At 34.1% G+C, this 22945-nt stretch overlaps 1 protein-coding gene across 2 annotated transcripts; it reads right to left on the bottom strand.

Moving 5' to 3' along the window:
- Positions 1-13900: 13900 nt before the first annotated feature.
- LOC18612867 (ARM repeat superfamily protein) lies at positions 13901-21510 on the bottom strand. Of its 2 annotated transcripts, none has more exons than XM_088802980.1 (8): positions 21103-21510; positions 20924-21015; positions 20090-20240; positions 15284-15411; positions 15048-15206; positions 14785-14970; positions 14470-14676; positions 13901-14263 (listed from the first exon to the last, which is right to left on the bottom strand). In XM_088802980.1, exons 1-8 carry the CDS (start codon positions 21350-21352, stop codon positions 14207-14209), a joined length of 1230 nt encoding a protein of 409 aa, XP_088659106.1. In that variant the 5' UTR covers positions 21353-21510; the 3' UTR covers positions 13901-14206. The 2 variants fall into 2 exon arrangements, with proteins under 2 accessions (XP_088659106.1, XP_007049897.3); XM_007049835.3 differs by having other exon boundaries at positions 13901-14400; positions 21103-21508.
- Between the last annotated feature and the right edge of the window lie 1435 nt (positions 21511-22945).

Here is a 22945-nt window from a genome sequence, read left to right as displayed (position 1 = left end):
TACATGATGTTTGCATATTAAGTTGTATGCGATGTTGTTGCCATATACCACATGAATGAGAATAGGCACATGACGCGAAATATATTGTATAGTATATGAGGTAGTTTCCACATACCCCACGATATGATGATGAGTATACGTGAATGTTGTGATGTCAAGTATGTAATGTAGGTTCCACATACCACTTGTTATGAATATGAGGGCATAATCGTGATACCATGTGTGTATGAAATGGTTAGTAAATGATTATGAATTATGAAATGAGTATATTGTTATGACCCAAATTCCGAGCCATGACTGGCGCAAGGGCCCAATAGACATAGTCCATTAAGCCTAAGCAAGCCTATTAATCTAACATGTTCATTATTCCATCATAAACTGCTAAGTCATATCTCATAACTTTGAATCAAAATAATGTTAAACATTGCCATCTCATACTGGCATACTGATCAAGTGTATATACATTATCTACAACATGTATTTTAACAATTTACATTAAGTTTAAATATACATCTCAAAAAGAAGACTTGACTTCCAGCAGAGGGACTCGGATGAATGTACAGCTATTGAATGCTGAGACACCTACCTAAAAGATGGATATAAGTCTACAAGGACACCTCGTCCTAGTTACTTGTTGCTTCGTGATCTGAAAACATGAAGTTGAAAACGGTGAGTATAAACCCAGTGAGTGAATAAGAAAAGGAACAAGCATACCATAAGGAATCTTTAATGAAATCATGATGCATTCTTTTTCAAAATAATGCAATTTGTTTCTATTTTTATTAAAAATCCCTCATTAAGCCCTTAAATGATTAATCCTTTGAAAATCATGAACCCATACATAACGAACCATTTGAAGAATGAAAGCTTCAATATTACACAAGCAAGTCAAATACGACAACGAATCTTCACTGTAGCGAAAACGCATTCTCGCTGTAGCTACGTTGCAGCGAGAATGAATTTTCGTTGCAGCGACGTTGGGATTTAGTTATTAGTCGAATGAGGGTTTCTCAACTGGCCGAGGGTTTCTCACTAAACCTCTCCATTTTAAACTTAACTCATTTAATCCTTAATGTTGGAAGTCCATGCTCCAATATGGTAGCAAAGTAGTGAAAGATAGGGCAGCAATTGGACAAGATAGGAGATCAAAACAGAAGGTTTTTCACTGCAGTGAGATTCTTTCTCGCTGCAGTGAAATTGTAACCCAAAAATAGAAGGTTTCTCGCTGCAGCGAGATTCTTTCTCGTTGCAGCAAAATTCAACTGATGAAACAGAGTTTTTCGCTGCAGCGAGAATCATTCTCGCTGCAGCGAAATACAGGGCACCAAACGAAAATTTACCTTTCTCCTAAAGAAAACCACCCTGCGTGCAATGTTCAAAACCAATAAGAAATACATAACAACTTTCCAAAGTTTAACATACCTAATTTCACATACATTACATCCATATACATAACTCATAAATGTATTATAACACACATGTTTACGTATGTATACATATACATATATCTATCACCATCATGCACACCATCCCATCATCATCATCACCAGCTCATGCGCACTCCCTACTCGCACATGGTTGGGTCATCATCGGGTTATGCGCACTCCCTACTCACACATAATCGGGTCATCCTCGACTTATGCGCACTTCCTACTCGCACATAGCCGAGTCAATATAATTACACAACATTATATTCAAGCATATATGTATATCAACATAATGCAACCACGTAGAAATCCATAATAACCACATATCATAACATAAACCATTTCACAAGAGCTTGTTCCCAAGGCATTCATTTTTGAGAAAAGTTGTATAAAATCATTCAAACACTTTGTTCAAAACAGTCATATTCCCAAAATAATTTTGATAGGCAGTCTACTCACCAATTGATTGTAGAGCCTTTAGATGACTCCAATTCCTCTAATTGTCCAAATGAAATGATGGGGCTTTCTTAGAACCTAGGATCACATTAGCATAAGCAATAGGTCAATTTTACACACTATGAACCCTAAAAGCTATCTTTTAGCTAGTTTTCAATTGTCACATTAAATGGCCATCTATGTTCACTATCTTAATCACTAAAAGTAATGAACATACTCAACAATAAACAGCTCATAAATCCCAATTACTAGCCACTTTTTGTAGCTAAAAACCAAGCTTAATTCATCACTTACCCTAGGGCTCCTTTGTAATCAAATTCTCTCCCAATAGCTTCCAAATAAATAGTGTAATTCTCTCTTTCTTTCTTTAGAACGTCTAGCTAGTGAGAGAAAGTATGAAAACTAGATTTTTGAAGGGTTTTAAAGTGAGAGGATGAAAGAGCATAAGGGTTTATGGAAGAGTACACCAAAAGCAAGAAAATTGGAGCTAGAGAGAGAAAGTTATGGAAGCTTGAAGAAAACTCCCATGGAGAAATTGAAGAAACGTGAGAGAGAAGAAGGGAAGAAGAAGACCAGCTGATGGAAATTCAAAAAGGTGCTAAAAATTTCAAGATATTTATAGCCAATCTTATCATTTCCCTTAAAATTATGAAAATACCCCTCCACCAATTTACTTAATCTCCTCCAATCTTTTATGCAATCTTTTTGCTCTTTTAACACTGGGACAAGGTCCATAATGGTCTAGACATATTTGGGTTCATAAAAACTTAAAATTTTAACTCCAGGTGAAAAATGATAATTTTGCCCCTGTTATGAAAATTGTTGAAATTTCTAGTTTTCTTCATGTTTTCACCAGCACACGTCATTTATGCAGTCTTATACCCATTTTGGCCTTAAAATATCATAAAACTTTCTTCTGAAAGCTTATTAGAGAAAATAACAAAATTATCCCTAGCTCGTATTATTACATCTATACTTAGTTACAAGCCTATAGAGGTTGGGGTCTCACATATATGATGATAAAATGTGAAATGTTTGTATGATGCCATGGTTAATGAAGGTTACTCCATTAACAAATCTTATAAGGTAATGAAGGACATGCCATTACCATTTTTTGAGAAAAGGAATGAGGCTAAGATTCCATTCCAATGTTACCATAAGGTAATGAAAGACATTCCATTACCATCTCTTAAGGAGAAAAGAGGAGTGAGGTGTGATTCCATTTCCCCATTTGCATGTACTCATGTCTAATGGGAGATATATCGTTAGGGCTCATGATTGACGGGCGTTATTCCATCGCAATGTTATTTGATGAATGTTAATGATGTAGTTGATTCTATTTAATGAATATGATGTGTATTGTTTCTATTCGTATGATCCATGGAATGTTGGAACAAGGTTCCTTAGTCTATTATAAAGTTAAGAAGTAAAGTTGATGTATGAGATTTGGAGTCAAATAGTTCAAACTCCTTGAGTCATGTTCATGGTTGTCGAGTCATTAAGGTAATTCTTGGTACCATTATATGAGATGATGAATGCATAAGTTAGCCCTTTTGGATATGATTCAAAAAGTTTTACATTCAAATTAGTTTCTAAAGAATTAATTGTTTTCAATGTGCATGAAAAATGTTTCAAAGGGTTATTTGGATTATTTACTTAATGATTTGAAGGAATGGTATTTATTTCCAAAGAGTTTTTGAAATTTGTTTAAAAGCATGACTGTTCTTTACAAGTTCATTACAGGGGAATTTGAAAGATCATATGTGCATGGTTATTATAAATGCTCCATTTATGCAAAAGCTATACTGACCCCCCAATCAACTCCACAATATATTGAATATCATAAAAAGTGACATGATGCAAACAAGCTGGCTAAATGTTATATACTGGCCTTTATGAACAGTATATTGCAAAAGCAACACAAATGCATGGGTGTTGCTGTTGACATAATATTGCACCTACATGAGATGCTTGGTACAAAAACAAGGTTTGCTAAGGTGAAAGCAATCAATGCTTTTAAGGACCTTAAGCAGTAACCTAGAGAGCCAATTATAGATTACATGCTGAAAGTGATCTCTTGTCTCAATGAGGAAGAACTACATGGTGTTGAGATAAATGCGAAAACGCAAATATCAATGATTGTTCATAGCTTGAATTCATCATTTTCATAGTTTAAATTGGATTGTGTACTACATATTAGGGATTACACCCTAAGTGGGCTAATGAATGATCTCCAAAATGTGGAAGAGGTTCTTGATTTGAAAAAAAAGCCTGAAGCATATGGAGTTTCCATTTCTAAGACTAAACCCAAAGGTAGAAAGAAGATAGTTGGAAATAAAAAGATTGCTAAGGGCTTAGTGGGAGCAAAGAAAAAGCCCATGAAGAAAAAGACTACTTCAAAATAGAACACCAAAGGAAAATGTTTCCACTATGGTGTGAAAAGGACATTGGCAGAGAAGCTGCAAGATTTACCTTGAAGAAATCTAAAAAAGTAAACAAGGTATGGGTTTTTTAAACAAGTTAGAAGCTTGTTTAGTGGTTGATTCTACAGATACTTGGATAGCAGATTCTGGAGCCACTAACCATGTTTTTAATTTTTTATAAGGGTTTCAACAAAAGAGAAAATTGAGTAAAGGGCAGTTTCGGATAAGGATGGCAAATGGCACATGTGTTTTAGCATTAACAGTGGGAGCCATTATTCTTCAATTTCCTTATGGTCGTAGCTTATTTTTGAAAAATGTTTATTACATTTCAGAGACTTATAGAAATTTGATTTATGTCTTTTGTTTAATAAAGTCTGGATATTCAGTTTATTTTAGTGAAACACTCATTATTTATTTGAATAAGGATTTTATTTATTTTGGAATTGTAAGGTATAATCTTTATTTGCTTACGCCTATGGCTTATTATGCAAATGCTATAAAAGCAATATGATTTAAAATCGAAAGAGTCAAAAATCAAGCATAAATCAAAATTATGCATTTAGGTCATATTAATCAAAATAGACTCAATAAGATTATAAAGGATGGTACTCTACCAGACTTGGTTGAGGGTCCTTTGCTAGTATATGAGTCTTGTATTGAAGCAAAAATGACTAAAAGGCCTTTCAAGGCAAAAGCTAAAAGAGGTTATGAATATTTCATAACTTTTATTGATGACTACTCAAGACATGGCTTTGTGTATTTAATGCATAGAAAAAGTGAATCCTTTGAAAAGTTTAAAGAATTCAAAGCCGAAATTGAAAAGCAATTAGGCAAGCCATTGAAACAACTTCGATTAGATCGGGGAAGTGAGTATTTATTTGATGAACTTTAGCAATAACTCACTGGCAATGGGATAATTTCCAATTTGTCAGTGCTGAGAACACCTCAACATAATTGTGTAGCTGAAAGAAGAAATAAGTCTCTTTTAGAAATGGTTAGATCAATGATGTCCTATGCTAACCTCCAATCTCATTATGGGGATATTGTATGCAAACTACTGAGTACTTGCTCAATTTTGCTTTGTCTAAGGCTGTGCCTAAGACACCAAGGGAGCTGTGGACAGGGTGTAAATCATCTGTACGTCATTTGCAAACTTGGGCTTGTCTTGCACATGTTTTAAAGCTTGAGTCCACAAAGATGGAACCAAAGACTTAGGTCTGCTTGTTTGTAGGATGTCCAAAGGGAACTAGAAGTTATTACTTCTATAGTCTTCTAGATAAGAAATTTTTCATTAGTGCGAATGCCACTTTCTTAAAGGGAGAGTTTGTGAGAAATCACAAATCTAGAAGTAAAATTGTCTTAGAAGAATTGTCTGATCTTTCAGATATAAGAGTTAATTCTGAAGATGTCATAACATAGTCTGATTCAAGGGTTGAAACAAAAACACAAGCTGAACATCCAACAGTGGTGCCTCAATGTAGTGGGAGGTTTGTGAGACAACCAAATAGATACATGGGTTTGGGAGAAAACATGATTGCACTCTCAAATGAGCATGAATCTGACCCTATTATATATAAGGAAGCTATTAACAATGTAGATGCTGTAGAGTGGCATAAGGCAATAAAATCTGAGTTAGACTCCATGCATTCCAGTAAAGTTTGGACTTTAATTGATCCATTTGAAGGGATAAAACCCACAGGATGCAAATGGATTTACCAAAAAAAAAAAAGAAGTGATGGGAAGGTAGATACCTTCAAGGCTAGACTAATGGTCAAGGGTTTTACCCAAAGAGGATGGATTGACTATGAGGAAACTTTCTCGTCGGTTACTATGCTTAAATCCATCAAGATGCTCCTATCCATAGCTTCACATCTTGATTATGAGATATGGTAAATGGATGTCAAGATCGCATTTAAATGAGGATATTGAAAAGTGCATTTATATGGCTCAACTAGGAGGTTTCATTAAAAAGGGCCACGAGTATAAGGTTTATGAATTGCATAAGTCCATTTATGATCTTAAGCAAGCATCTAGGTCTTGGAACATAAGATTTGATACTGCTATCAAATCATAAGATTTCCAACAAAATGTTGATGAACCCTATATCTATAAAAGGATACAAGATAAAAAGGTTGTTTTCTTAGTCCTTTATGTTGATAACATTCTATTCATTGGGAATGATGTAGGAATATTATCAATAGTTAAAGGTTGGTTGAACCACCAATTGTTATTATAGTAAGCTGAATATAATAAAGACCAAGAAGGGGTGAATTGGGCTTTTAAAAATTTCTTTAAAACTTTAGTGAAAAATCAAGCCTCTTTCAAAAACAAATTTACCATTTATGTTGAAAGTATACTAAATGATTTTCTCAAATAAATTCCAAGCAATAAACGACAAAACTAAAATGAAAATCAAGACATAAGTATTTTTATAGAAGTTCGGCTTTATCAAATGCCTACATCCTCTCTTTTGTTGCCCAAAGAGTTTCAAATCCATTAAAGGAATGTGCTTTTTAACGAGATCAAGCAAAACCCTCACAAATGCTTTTCACAACATCAAGCAAAACCTTCACAATCACTTTTTACTAGGCTCAAGTGAAAACCCTTACATGTCTTTTAATGGGAACATAATCATTTTTTATTAGCTCAAGTGAAAACCCTTACATGCCTTTTAATGGGAGCAAGAAGAACCCTTACAAATGCCTTTTAATCGAAGCAAGCACAACCCTCACTAACTTTTCACGGCTAAGTTAGAACCTTTACAAGAGTGTGTACAAAGGAAAAGCAATGGATGCTTCTTTAAGGCTGATGAGCTAGTGTTTAAGCTTTCAATCAAATGGGTACAAGAATATCAGCTCAATAAATATCAAAATATAGCTTGTCGTGTTTGAAAGAAGACTAACAATTAAGTGTAAGAGAGGAATAAAGATCTTTAAGCTTTTTTCTAGAGTTTGAATGTTTTTCTCTATCTTCTCTTACATCAAAAAAAGTGTGTAGCTTACTTTTGTAGTCACAAGCAAGGATAGAGCCTTTAGACACAAGAAATGACTGATCTTAGTCATTGCAGGGTGTCTGTAGTCACGTTTGGGAGTGTGGTAGTCAACTATGGCTCCTTAAAACTTTGAATTAGGTCTTCAATAGTTGACTATATAACCTTTATAGTCGCCTCTTGTAGAGAGTAGTCCATTTTCACATTCTTGTTTCAGTAATCGACTATGCCTTTCTATGTAGTCGACTATGGCTGAGTTTTTTCAAGTTTGCATGCATTCTGCCTAAAGGTTGACTACCCTTGCCTCACTTTTTTCAACATTCTCATTCATTCTAGCATAGGATCGAGTATAGTTATGCACATATAGTCAACTATGGTCTTTATTTCCTGAACATTTATGCACATATAGTTAGCTATGTCTTCCATGTAGTCAAATATTGAGCTGCGGAATGTTTGCTCTTTGTTTTCTAATGTTGCAAACTTAATGTTTGAAAGTTTTATGATATTTTCTAAGTATGAATGACTTTTCAAACAATTTCTCAAGGCTTTAAGAGATTAAAAATATGTATTGTGCCATTTCAAATGCTTGCAATTAATCTTTAAATCATCATGCAATTTTGTCAAATCAAAACATAAGATATTTCAAAGCTAACAAATTGTATGAATCCCTTTAAACACATGTTTATGTTAAATTATGGTTTATGTAACAGCTCTTCCCTTTTAGCTTGTCCCATTTAATATCTACTCATGGAATCTTCGTGACTCACACACGTAAGATGAATTTGTTTTCCATATCAATGATTAGCTTGCTACTTTTGTTACGGAGACAAGCTCTCACTCTTTCTTAGTAGGTGCTCTAGAAGCCAAATTGCAACCTAGAGAGTCGAGTCACATTGAGCTAATAAGTTGGTCTTTATGTTTATGTTTATATGTTGCTAAACATGTTTATGATTACGTAGCCAAGAGTTGGCATTATACTTTATATGGATTGTTAAGAATGTTAGCTCAATAATAATTTGGAAATATCCACGAGGAGGGTGAATTGGATTTATAAAAATCTTTTTCAACAAATTAAACTTTTAATGAAGGCAAGCTTGAAGATAAATTTATCAAATTCGTTTTTCACTTTAAAACATGCCAAAGCAAATTTAATAAGCAACTTAATGAACACATAAGTTGAAAACAAAATTTTCAAACTCTTCAAAATAAAATGCAATAGTGTAAAAGTGAAGAATAAATAAGTTGTAGACAAATTTCTAAAACTTCTTCAAGTTGAAATGCACAAGTTCAAGGAGTAGAAAGCAGAGAGAAAAGACATGAAAAATTTATAAAGGTTCGGCCCCTTTTGTAGGTGCTTACGTCTTCTCCTTTAGCAAGTTAAGACGTTTCAAATCCACTATGAAAAATACTTTTTGAGGCTCAAGCATAACCTTTACAATGCCTTTCGAGGATCAAGTACAACCTCTCAATACAATGCCTTTTCTGGATCAAGACCTTTCAACACAATGCTTTTTATGGATTAAGCACATCCCTTACAACACTACCTTTTGGAGGCTAAGGTATAACCTTTTTTTCTCTTACAAGATTGAAGCAAATGTACCTCTTGAAGGTGGATTTTGCTGAGTAAATACAAAGTTGGAAGAGTATGGTAGTGACGAAGATTATAAAAAATAGGAATGAAGGCATAGAGGAATTATAGCACAAGAAAGTTTAAAAGCTTGGAGGAAGAATTGAATTTGCAAACTTTAGCTTAGTTTCTCTCTTTTTCTTCATATGATTTGAATCTTGATTAAATGATGTTTTTGTCCACCCTTCTAACCTTATAAATGTGTTGGAGAAGTCCTTTTTATAGTTAGAGAAGCTTTGGAGCCGTTGAAGAAGGTTCGGTAAAGAAACTAGCTATTTTTCCTTTGGTTTTCATGTGTAAAGGATAGTTATGGACTAAATGTATCGATACATTTTGGAATGTATCCATACATTTTGGGCAGAACCATTCTATTTAAAATGTATCAATACTTTTGACCAAACTTTCGGTACTTAGAGCTTAAAACATAGAAATTCTTCTTTTTGATCCCAATTTGATGCCAAATACTTGGACATTTCCAAATAAAATGCTAGCAAGGTTTAAAACTAATTTAAACAAGTTTTAAAAAAAACTATTCAAAAAGTTCAAAAATGATTAAAGTAATTTCAAAACTCATTCAAGTAATTTTGAAACTTTTCACATGGAAACACTTAAGCACTTTAAAACTTATTTGAAAAAGTTTAAAAACTATTCAAACATGTTCAAAAACTCATTCAAACAACTTAAAAAATTATTCAAACAAGTTCAAGATCATTCAAGTAGCTTTGATCATTTTTCACAAGGAAACACTTATGGACTTCAAAAGCACATGTATCAAAGTTTTTAATGTTAATAAATTAAATTCAAAAACATATTCAAAAAAATTCAAAAATCATTCAAACAAGTTCAAGAATCACTCAAACAAGTTCAAAGATCGTTGAAGCAATTTTGATCACTTTTGTCACTTCAAAATTATAATCATTTTAAAGCTAATAAAGCTAACATGGTTGTATACAAATGAATTTTATATGATGGCTCGAGAGCTTACATGAGCACCAAAGGGTGTATATGCATGCTTATATGATATGCTACATCAGTTTGTATGATATACGGATGTTGATATGTAAATGGAAATATTTCCACACTTAATGATGCAGAATTCCATAATGTGTGTATAACACCCCCAATTTTTTATGTAAACTAAGAATGATTTATGAAATATGTGGAGTCTTGAGGACTTTGATGATAGGATATGTATGCCTAGTGTTTAAGAGTGTACATATTGATACTTAGGTAAATTTGAGGAAATATGTGATAAATTCCATAATTTGAGGTTTTGATCTAAGTTTAATGTTATGTTTGTGGATTTATGTGTATGGGATTAATTTAAATGAATGATTTGAGGTGTAATAGCAACCAAGAATAATATTGGAGTGTTAAACTTGGATTTTTGGAGTTTGTGGGAAGTTTAAACTTGCCTACAGTGGTGAAAGTATCGATACATACCTCAATGTATTGATACATTCATGGCAAGACGAACAACAAAGGTCTCAAGAAGAATATTTTATCGATACATTCTCAAATGTATCGATAGATTTAGCCAAAGATGAACATGTATCGATACATTTGAAGCAAAGAGCACCTAGAGGGAAAAGTATCTATACATTACCCCAATGTATCGATACATTCACTGAAAATTAGGGCAAATCTATCGATATATTACCAAAATGTATCGATACGTTAAAGAGGAAAGGCAAAAATAAAAAGGATTTCACCAAACTCTTTCTCTTAGCTCTTTTGCTCACTTTCTCTCTCTAAAAAGTTCTAAACCTAAACCCTCCAAATTGAATTTCTGAGCTGTTTGAAGCTATTTGGAGCTTAGAAAACCATTCTCGAGGTAAGATTTCATGTTTTTATTGATTATTTTTCAATATAATCGATTAAAAACTTCGAATTTGACTTTTTTCCAAATTTGGTATTTTTCCCTCTTTGGCTTGGATTGGGGAATTTGGAGCTAAAACTTGTGCAATCTAGCTTCTAAGATATGGGTTTAGCTCATTAATGAAAGATTTGAGCTTAAATAGTTGGACTGCTAAGATTTAGTTATTTGGTGAAAAGTTAGCATTTTTTGAAAGTTAGGAATAATTAATCTTTTGATGTTCTGATGTGTTTGAAGGGGAAATGAAGTTAAATAAACTCATTGGCAAGCTAGATGACGATCAGACGCTAAGGATCGAAGCTTGGCAAGGAACCCCTCCTATTGTCACTATGAGTGGGATTTAAATAAAATGCGCGTAATGCATAACGCACTATAAGTGTGTTGCCACAGTATTAGAATGCAATATGTATGCCTAGACGAATGAACCTAGGCTAGAGAACAATATATGTGTATATGTATATATGTGAATTGTGTGTGGTTGTATTGTGATGTGAGCCACATGGGTGGCTTATGTTGTGTGTGCCTAGACTAGGACATTTAAAAGCTATGATGAATACCCTAGGTGAATGATATGTTGAGATGCTTTGATTGAATGATGCCTTAGAGACTTAGAAGCTCTTAGAACTTAACTGAGCTTAAGACAATTAAAGCTTCACAAATATGATTTGTGGTTTGAAAAGGAAAAATGTGAATGACAAAGGCATGATGGCTTTATTTGTGGACTCGTGTTCCATTCAGGGAATGAATTCTGGACGTTGATTTGATTTGTGGTTGGGTGGATTTCTGTCCCCCTTGTGACTATTTGTGTGCTTGCAAGGATGGTGGTAAGTAAGGGCGATGGCACTAATCCCATCTGTGATTCCCACTTATAGTGTTTTGATACCATCCGTTGAGATTACTTCGGGTGATACAAATGTTAGAAGTTTACTCCGGTCAATGATTTGTTTCTTCGTTAGTTGCTTTGGCGTTGTGCGTGATCTATTTCTTTGCCAGCTACTTTGGTGTTGTGCGTGATTTGTTCTCCGCCAGTTGCTTTGGCATGAGCGTGATCTGTTTCTCTACTAGTGGCTTTGCCCTGAACGTGATTTGATTTTGCATCGGTTCACCACCATGCTTGATCTAGCTGTGTCTAGAAAAGGACCACTTATTGATTTGATTTGTAAATGATGTGAAGTAGCCATGGAGAGGCTTAGACAAATTTGATAAGATCTTGATGTGATACTCCGACGACTAGAGTATGCCGTGGGGAATGATTTGAATAACTTTGATCGGCTTAGAAGGTAAGCCTAACAATATGTGTGATGACCTTTGGAGATACTAAGGATGATGATATGCCCTCATATTGGAGATCTAGGGATAATGATATGCTCCATATTTAGAGATGTTTGATAGAACATCCAGTTGCAGAAAAAGGTGCATATGTTATATATATATATATATATATATATATATATGTATTTTATATAAACATACATGATTTTGTTTATCAGTACCACTCACTGAGTATTATAGTAGTCACCCATTTGTATACCATCTGCAGATAAATAGGCTATAGAGCTTTGTGGTAAAGGTCGTCCAATGATAGATCAATTTTGGCATCCAATAGGTTCTCGGTTTTTGTCACTCCGCTGAGTCAATTAAAGCCTTCAGCTGTGGATAATGTATGTAGGCACTGAGTGCCATGTTATATGGTGTATTAAAGGTCAATATTTAAGAACTCGTTTGGATGGCCAACATATGGCCTTATTACTATTTGTATGGAAATTAAGCCAGAAATATTGTATTTTATTCAAATTTATTATGAATATTTGATGATTAAATCCCTTGGCCTATGTATGTTTGAATATGAACTCTGAGGCTTGCTCAGGTCTAGTGGGCTTGGCTGTTGAGCTTGTGCGCCGATCATGGCCCTCGAGTTTAGGTCATGATTGTGTGATGGTGCATACAATTAAATATGAAATATATTATATGATTATGTAAATGCATGATATGAATGAACAATATATGTATGACATGCAAAAGGCTTGCTTGAGTCTTGTAGATCATACCCACATAAGTCCTTGCACCGATCATATCCCCAGAAATGAGATGTGACAAGAAAAGACCTTTTCCTAGCTAAAACTAGTCTTACAAGTAAAGGCAAATTATAAATCACTTTCGATGTTGTTCATTTTGGCATCTTGTGTGGATCACCATTGGAGGTTGAACAAGTAGACAACTTGAGATTTGCAACATCCCAAGCTTGGTGGAAGAAGCCTTTAAACAAATTGTTGTGGACTTCTTGATTTCGACATCAAAGGCACAAAGGTATAATAATGTTCTATCAAATAGAAAGGATAATTTATATTAAACAACAAAAATATGATCTTGCTTGAGAAAAAGTTATAATTTTCCATTGCGCTTACAATTCGATTACATGGTTTTTCTCAAAACTATAATCTATATTAAAGTATGATGTTAGTAAAATTTTTAATTAACAAAAAAACATATTTATTCATTATATTTTTATATTATCATTTTAAATATTTTCTATTGTTTGAACTGTATATACTTTAGAAACATTTGTTTATATATGATTATGATTTAATATAAATAGAAAAGTATTCACATGTTTTACATGCTGATAATAGCAGTAGTAGTACTACTAGTATATAAAAGTTATGACTCTGTAAAACTTTTGGTTAACAAAATAGGAATACATTTCTGAAATGCCTTTTGAAATTATTTTTTATTGATTATATTTTTAATGAACAATTTCTACTAGTTAATAACTTTCTTGATTTTAAGTAGTTAAGTTTTAATCCAATTCAAGCATCTGCAGTCGTATTGGATTTCTACTAAATAATTGCGATTATTACTCATAATGATTTATATATCCACTTCAAAATCACAATCTCCGACCTCACCCTGCATCACCTTGTGTCATTGTTGTGAAACAGCATAGTTAAGACCAAGTGGCTGTGGTAATTAACTGGACCAACTTTTAATTTCTTATTTGTCATCACTGAATATTAAATTAGTGCGTTTATATTATTTCTTTATATGAGTTTTATCAGTTGACTTTAAATCATGGAATAACTCTTTAGATCTTGTACATTGCACTTGACAAAAGAACTACTTCATTGTAAAAATGTATAAATACTATCAAATATATAACTGATTCATCTATTGATCATTGACTAAACGGGTAAACCGATAATCCCACTGCCTTTTACGGTTACTTTTCAGCCAGGTTTATACAATTATGGTCTTATTCCACTTCCCAAACAAGCAGTTGAACCACATAACTACGCAACTTAGAAGAGACGTTCGTCACATGGCTTGTAACTTACAGTTGGTCACATCTCAAAATCCCGTTCTCAGTCAAGTCCCGCCACAAGTCACCAATGAACTTCAGTTTTGTATGTGCTATAATTCTCTCCCTCCTATCTTCTTTCTGCCATATTCCTGATGGGCAAAATTTCTCTGCCGAATATCAGAAAATACAAGGTGAGGCCCAAGGGACTCGACAAAACTACCTCATCTTTCAATATGAGAAACCCTGTATTTAAATTACTGAGGTGAAGTATGAACCATCTCTGTCATGTTGGCACCCTTACTCCCTGTTCAATATAAAACTCATTAGCTAAAGTTACCAGGTTAAATCAAGATCCAATGAAGTAATCTCTTACTTTTCCCAGCTTTGCCTGGAAAATGAGTTCAACTTCTTTTCGGAGGCCTTCAACATCCATGACATAATCTCTATGATATTCATCCAACATCAAATCCTCCAGCTGCTGCTTCATCCTCTCCAGAGCATCACCCAAACCACAAAAGTCCTTGAAAACCAGAGCTTCAGTTGTCCTGAGCTGCAGGAGATTCTTAATTGCAACAAGGGCCTGTAAACATGTCATCAGCATAAATCAATGAAAAGCAATACCCACCTTCCAATCAATAGTTGCTAATGTATGCAGCCATAAAACATGACAATGAGGCTAGAGAACTACCTTCTCCTGTAGATCAAGGTCAGTTGAAGCAGTCAGATCAACAACAGACTTCAAGAAGAAATGATTGCTGAAAAAAGGCATCTCAGGTTGATCTATATTTTCTAACTGGCACTCAGCCAGATCAGCAACCAAAAATACACCCTTCCTGCGTAGCCTAATATCCACACCGGGGTTGCTAAGTATGTCCTAAAGATAGAAATTGTCAATTGCAATTAGCAGGGATGTATAAACAACCACAAATGCTCAGTTCATTCTTAGATCACCTGAAGCATCTTGTCTCCAGCTTCAGCATAAAACAATTCCTGACCAGCGACATTACCCCGGATCAAGGCTGAAACAGCATAAAATGCCTTAATGGCTTCATCTGCAGAACTAGATTTCACCATTTTCGTTAGTGTTGCCAATGCCCCAAGTTCCAGGACCTAAGACAAGTAAAATTTTGTATGTTAGTTAATGTTGAATATACCTTGCTCAAATGCCCAAGGGGAAGGTGGTGTACCTGCTTCTGAACAAATGGATTATTTTGACTTGCTTTCCCAAGTATCCATGCAGAAATTTTCCTTACATCAGTGTCAGGGTGATTAAGCTCCCTTATAATCGCAACAAGCCCACCAAGTTTACACAGATCTGGCAGGCAAAAAGTAACTATGTAAGACACATCTTCTGGCGTAGAATACAGATGTCAAGCAAGAAGGGGAAAACGAAATAAAAATAGAAATCTGGAGGGAAAATCAGAGATAGACAGAAGCAATTAGGGAGGAACAGAGGAAATTAGAAGAGAAATCAAAGAACTAGGGGGAAGAAAACCAGAGAGAATAAGATGGAGAAAATCACAAAACTCAATATCTCAAAATCTCAAATATTCATCATCCAAAAGCTACTCGAAACTAGAATAACACAGGTACTTCTAACTAAATCCAAAACCCTAATAAAATGCAAAATACCAAATATAACCCGAAAACCCTGATTCAAAGAAGTAAAATACTAATTAATATAAAAGAACCTAAATAATCTAAACTAGCCCAAATATATGTAAAGATTACAATCAAACCCATAAAATTATAAATAAAGTTCTAGATAACTTAATCGCTTGACTAGCATATTTTCATCCTCCATAATTCTATGCTGGTTGGAGAAAACTTGAGCTTGAGTTTGAAAAATCAAAGCAGAAGAAATTTCCAGCAATATCCATGAATAGCAGTGTTAAATATGAACTTCATGAGTGGCACAAAAGTCTATAGCAAAGCCACTTGGACCTCATTTTTGAGCATACTTGGAATGATGAATCAATGGATGAACCATCATCAACAACAATGGGCTTAGTCTCACTAATCAGAAAAATAACAGAAGGATCTTCACTTGGTAGCAACTCACTAAGTTTCTCATTTGATTGAATTACTTGAAACTAAATTTGTAGCATTCAAGCTCAACTTCTATGCTCTCAACCTTTCCAATTCAAAAGTATGTTTTACTTCATTCTTCAAGTGGCTGCTGATGTTGCACTTGTTGCTCCTAGAAATTGGCTCTATAATGGCATTCTCCTTCTCTTCCTCAAGGATGTTAACAACTGATTCTAGAATGGCATTCCCCTTTTCTCCCTCAATTATGTTACAACCAAATCTAAAATAGGTTTTAATTTCCTGAAACTCTTAAATCTCCTCTACAAACCCTCACCCTTTTTATTAATAATCTCATCTTCTAATTGATTACTTTCCAGAAAATTAGAAGTACAATATCAAGACCATGAAACAACACTATCTTGCAACTCTTGCTCATACACAAATTCCATTCTTCCAACAGTTTTTCCCAACGGCATATATATTTTTTGAGAAAACGATACTATATTTATCTCACAAATAAAGTAAAGCATCAATCACATATAGACATCATAAAGATCACCTTCTAAATATTGAATATGTTCCAAAGTGATCATTGCCTCCTGAAAACCAAAGGTTTCATAAATTATCATGAAAAATCTGACAGTCAGAGTCTAAAACTCATAAAATGGTCCCCAAAAATGGATTCAGGAAATTCAAAATTGTAAGGAAGGAGGACCTATAAAAGAATTGCTGATGTGGTTTCAACACACAGATGCTGACACCGTAGGTGACAAGTCAGATGGTGTCAGCAAACTAGGATGGCAATCAGAGCATGGGCACATGAAGCAGGGTAGGCACAACCCAACCCATAGTGTGGGGGCATGTTAGGTGGCTACCAGTGATGTGATATGACATGCAGAATGATCTGACACTAGCAACTTGATCTACAGTGGTGGTGCCCCTTTTTGACGGCTGGATAACCACAGATATAACTTCAAGTTACAGATCTAGAGGAAGGGCCAATAGTGAAAGCTCTCGAATAACAAATTGATGTAGAACAAATAGGGAAAAGAGATAGAAATATAGAAATTTAGAGGGAAAATCAGAGATAAGAAGCAGAAATTAGGGAGGAATAGAGGAAACCGGGGGAGAAATAGAAGAGCTAGGATGAAGAAAACCAGAAAGAATGATAGAGGGAGAAAATCACAACACTTAATATCTCAAATATTCATCATCCAAAAGCTACTCGAAACTAAATTAACATAGGTATTCATAACTAAACCCAAAATCCTAATAAAATGCAAAATACCTAATATAACCCTAAAACCCTAATACTTGAAAAGCAAAGTTGAATACTAATTAATATGAAATAACTTGAAAAATCTATAATAGACTAAATATATGTAAAGATTACAATCAAACCCATAAATTATAAAGTAAAGTCCTAAATAACTTCATCCCTCAACTAGCATACTTTCATCCTCCATCGAATATTCTAAAGAATATGAGAAGAAAAGGTAGGACATATTGCAAGGGAGAAAGCTAATTAGTTCCTGAAATGAAAACAATGCAGAAGATACATGCTGCTATAGGAAACCGTGTGACCTGGCTATGGGTAAAAAAATTCAAAATGCTCTTGTTAACAGAAGGTTACAATACCACCAATCCTCAGTGGAGAATAACTAGACCAAATTTGATGCAGGAGGATTTCAGAATTTATCTCAACTGGTCATCTTGCTATGGTTTTCTTTATGTTCACCGTTTCACAATAGTTGATGGTTAGTAATTACGTTTTTTATTTTATTAAGTGGACATGTGACTAGCATGTGATCCCTTAATAAGTTTCAATGGCTTGATGGTAGAGGACACAGTATGGGACATGGAAGAGGAAATCAAGCCCAACAAATAGCATTGGGCAAGTTGAGACATATGATTGAGGATTTGTTGTGTGCTGTGTGAACTTTACAGAGACGAGATGCAATGGGATCCTGTATGGAGAATGTAGAAGGTGGTCATGACCCTTTGGATTTACAAAAGGTGGTATTAAGGATGAAACTGAATATGGGGAGCATGAAAACCCTTTTCATAATGTTGGACGACAAAATCTTGCTTTCCGTAGTGAATCAAAAGGGCTGTTGTTACATGCTCTAGACTTGAATTGGAATGGAGTTATAATAAAGTTTGACAACTTTCAAGGGAAGAATGCAACAACTCACGGAGTACAAAATATTTCTGGTACTGGTACTTCTAAGGCAGACTGTGAAGAAGGTGAAAAGAGGAATCACATCCAGTTTATGATGATTATCATGAGGATGAGGAATTACATCCAGTTTATAATGATTATGAAGAAGACAATGACAAATTCCGGTTTAAAGAGAGTCAGCATTAATGGACAAATTTGAAGACACCAAGTGGGCTGCATGAATGGTTGGTGATGTTATTTGCCTGTCTAATGATCTAAAGCACATTCATGCAAGTTATGATTAAGGTACTCAAGCTTTTCCTGAACTTGTTGGTGTACTTTGTTTTGATGACATTTTGATTTATAGTAAATCTTAGGAAAAACACTTAACTCGCCTTTGGCAAGTTTTAGAAGTTCTCCTTAGAGATATTTACAACCTTGAACTGCACTTCTTGAGCTATGAGGTTGTGTTGGGATCTATTCTCTAAGCAAATGGATTGAACTCAGATTCAAAGCAAGTGTATACCCTGAGAGAGTAGACAGCACCTAAATCGATCAAAGTCGAAGCTTTCAGCCTCATTTTGTAGGAGGTTAATACGGAATTTCAATAGCATTATGTGCCCTGTTACCAAATGCTTCAAAAGGAACAGCTTTGGATGCCCAAATTCTGCACAAAGAGTTATTCAACAGCTTGAGCTTTTTGATGACAGAGGCACTGGTTATTGTACTACCAGATTTTGAGAAGTTATTTGTTGTGGAGGTAATGTATCATTTGTCGAAATTGGAGCTCTTATCAGTCAAGATGAGAGGCCAGTAGAAATAGAAATAAGCAATCAAGTTACGGGTTTCAAAGAACCAAAAGTTCAGTAATCAAGTGATTTTTATTTAAACCATATTATGGAGAACTTAAGTAAACTACCTAGTAAGAATACTTCGATTATAGAAGATGAACAATAAAGGACTTATCCAGAAATCCATCTAAAGCCACAAAAGTTGTCAGTATGAGGAGGGCCTTTTGTCAACATGAGGAGATTGGTGCTGGAGCATTCCAAAAATTACTTCAATAGTTTACCTTAAATTTATGTTTACCGGTTTACTTTAGTTAATGGTTAGTAATTATCTTTTTATTCTATTAGGTGGTCATGTGAGTAGCATCTGATCTCTTAAAGAGGTTGAATGGATAGGTTAAATGGGGATTATGTGTATCCAAGGGCTAGGACTAAAAGATGCTGTAATCCTAGTACAAATAGTCTTTTGTAGACATTAGGCAGCCATATTATAGTGGAATATTATTTGTTTGTGGCTCTACAACTCTAAACCCTATTTTTCATATTCCAACTTCTATTTTACATCAATTTTGGCCATTATTCTGGTTTCATTCACTATACGGGTTTTCATTTTACTAAAAGACCAGACAAGTTATAACCTAATGCAGTATAATTAGGCAAAGCTCACTAACATTCCATTATTAGCAGCATTAAGTTCAGATTGCATTTGTTGTGAGAATAGTGTATGTTAGAGACATGATCTTAGAGAAAAATCTAACTCACAAACGTTTGAAATAATGAAAAATTAAAGTCGAATTAACGGCAACATACTAAAGAGATGAGATTGGTGAACAACAATCATAAGGTGGCATAACCTATATCTTTAGCCCTAAAAAATTTGGATGCAGATAGATACTTATGGCAATAATTCAGATATTTGAAAATATGCCTATGTTATGGAATAATTTGAAAGGAAGGGATAGATCTCAACCCTTCAAGCTGCCATGTAAATCAGCTACAGTAAAATCACCTCTTACCATTTGCATTATCTATTGGCTCAACAAGTATCAAAAGCTCTTGCAAAGCACGGTGGCGATCCTCCAAAGACAAAGATGAATTATTCAAGTCGTCTAGTGCAATTTGCATCAACTGTGCATCTGATGGCATTTTTAACTTTTCTACCAATTCCTGCGTGACAATAATGATGGCATCAGATATCAGAAAGCACAACGAACATGTAAAATGCCAGCAAATGCAATGATATAATTAAGGTTTTTGAGAAAGTAATATGTGCTCTCATTCCTTGCACATGATAATCTGTGTTATGAACACAAAACTTAAGCTACACTCTTAAAATTTAAAATATCAAGCATAAGTATAAAGAAGTAAGATTTTTTATAATAATCAAATTAGGGATTGCAAAAGTTCATAACTGATAAAAATCCAATTTTTGAGTGGATATGTGTGTAACTTAGTAACTAATATATTTTTAGAAATAAAGATTATGAAAGGACTATTTAGACATACAATAAAATAGATGTCCTTTAATATCCAAAATATGTTTTCACAGATAGAAGTTTCATTTCAAGTATCATACAATATAGATCATAGATAGATCAAGATCATCCATATAATTCCCAGATGTGATAACAACAGGAAAGAATAGCAGTTGAACTCATCTATACATAAGAAATCCTTCTACTGATGTAACATTGTTGAAGTAGTAGAGCTGAGCGGATTCCTTTCAAACCATTCAAAGTTATGTCAATAGAATTAGCATCACACATTCTGCACAATTGACTTGACAATAATGTCAAATTAGCAGAAAAAGCAAGCAAAACAAAAGCCATTCATACAAAACTAGCAGGTACCTTTAATTCCAACTGGCGCTGCTTAAGCTCCGAGGGAGAGAGACGTTGAACATCTTGTGCGGTTTCCTTAAGTTTGGCCGTATCAGAATGACCTGATTCATTGTCGAGTAGAATAAGATTGGAATATCAATTTTTGTTTTTCTACATAGTGTTATAGATATGGAACCGAATCACCAAACCTATGGCCCACTGCAACATCCCATCCAGAGAAGAAAATCCGCCGTCGAGGTCTTCGCTGGCGGCGGTGGAATCATCAGCGGGTCCAGCCTTGTGCACCAGATCCCCTTCCTCTTTGGCAGTTGACCAAAACAGCCCTGCAGAAGATGACGTATTTTCGAGCTCAGCCGAAGTCCTAGCCATGTCCATCCCCATAATTAATAATAATATTATCCCTATCCCTGTTCCTATTGAAGCTGGAATCCGCCCCATTTCAATCCTAAACCCAATTCCGCCACTATCCACGATTTGATCTTTGTAAAGAAGATAAAGACTTTGTCTCTAGGAAGGACTCGAGGAAAAGAAAGTTGAAGGACTAGTTCCTCCCCTCCTCTTCGATCCTTTTCCTTTATTTGGAATGACCGAGAAAACACTCTTTTTACTTTCTTAAATTAATTATTTTATTTATAGTTTTACTTTTTATCCATAATTTCTTTTTTACTTTTAAATTTTCTTTCTTTCTTCTACTCTTTTTTTTTTTTTTATTCATCGTTTTCCTTTCTTCTCCTTGTTTCCACCGAAGTTAAAAAAGATAAGACAAAATTAGTTGACAGGACATGGGTTTGGTAATAGAGACCAAACATGTAGAGAATTAGATGGTTACTTTGGGTAGAAGATGGGAATGTAAGGGTGTCAAGCGAAAGAGAAGAGTGGAGGAGGTTTTACTTCTGATGTGGGACACTAGTGTGATAGTGAAAGTTGTTTCCATAAATAGAAACAAATCCATCCATTGCCAAGTCTATGAAGAAAAGTGCAACTTTATCTTTTGGCTTGCTTGTTGTCATGGCAATCCCATAGTATGCTACAACAGAGAGAAGTCTGGAATCTGCATATAAATAATCTCTCACATCATGTTAACAAACAAGGCTGGATGCTCATCGGTGAATGTGATTTCAACAAGGTTCTCTCTAAGCAAGGCAAACTTTTCTTCAAAGCCAATAAAATTGCACGTCATGAAGACATTCAAGCCTGCATTAAGCAATGCAACCTTCCGGCCAACAATAGAGAAGGATTTGATACTGTCGGGGAAAAGCTTGATAGAGCATTTTGCAATCCCCACTAGGACGTTGATACAAGTGGTGTCGATGACACCGCTAAAATGTCAAAAATTTTAACTAATTATATTATTTATATTAAAATTTTATATAATTAATAAATTAAATAATAATAATTATTACTTTAATTATAACACTATTTAGAAAAATTCTTAAGTATGCTCCTTACTACATTCAGTAACCTTCCAATGGTTCAATCATATCATGATGTTGTCCTCTTGTCCACTAAAAAAGATGCTATCTTCAAAAGGAGACCTTACTATGTACACGAGTGAAAGGTACCCCCAAAACTTTTGAAAATTTTTATTTATTATATATATTTTTTAATGACCATTTTAAAAATTTTAAAAATTTTTATTTATTATATTTTTTTAATAAACCCTCTCAAAATAATTTTTTTATTTAATAATTAATAAAATAAAAAATAATAAAATAACTCCACAAACCTAATCACTTTTACCCTAGTTTAAGTTTCTCCACACTTCTCTCTCTCTTTCTTTTTCTTTTTCTCTTGTCTTTTGTGTCTTTTTATTTTTACTTTACTCTTTTCTTTGTAACTCATTATTGAAACACGCATCATTCTTCAAAAGAGATTTATCTTCTTCTTTCTATTTATATTATTTAACTATTGTGTGAAATCTTATATTTCGTATTTAACTATATATATTTTATGTATTATAGTTTTATATTTAGTATTTCAAGTTTAAATAGAAATAAAGTAAGAATATTGAAAGTTAACTGCATTGTTTTT

Source organism: Theobroma cacao, chromosome 1, assembly GCF_053813885.1.
Source record: "Theobroma cacao isolate CCN51 chromosome 1, ASM5381388v1, whole genome shotgun sequence".
Taxonomy (NCBI): domain Eukaryota; kingdom Viridiplantae; phylum Streptophyta; class Magnoliopsida; order Malvales; family Malvaceae; genus Theobroma; species Theobroma cacao.
Note: the sequence above shows the minus strand (reverse complement) of the source record. Positions and strands in the feature narration are given on the sequence as shown.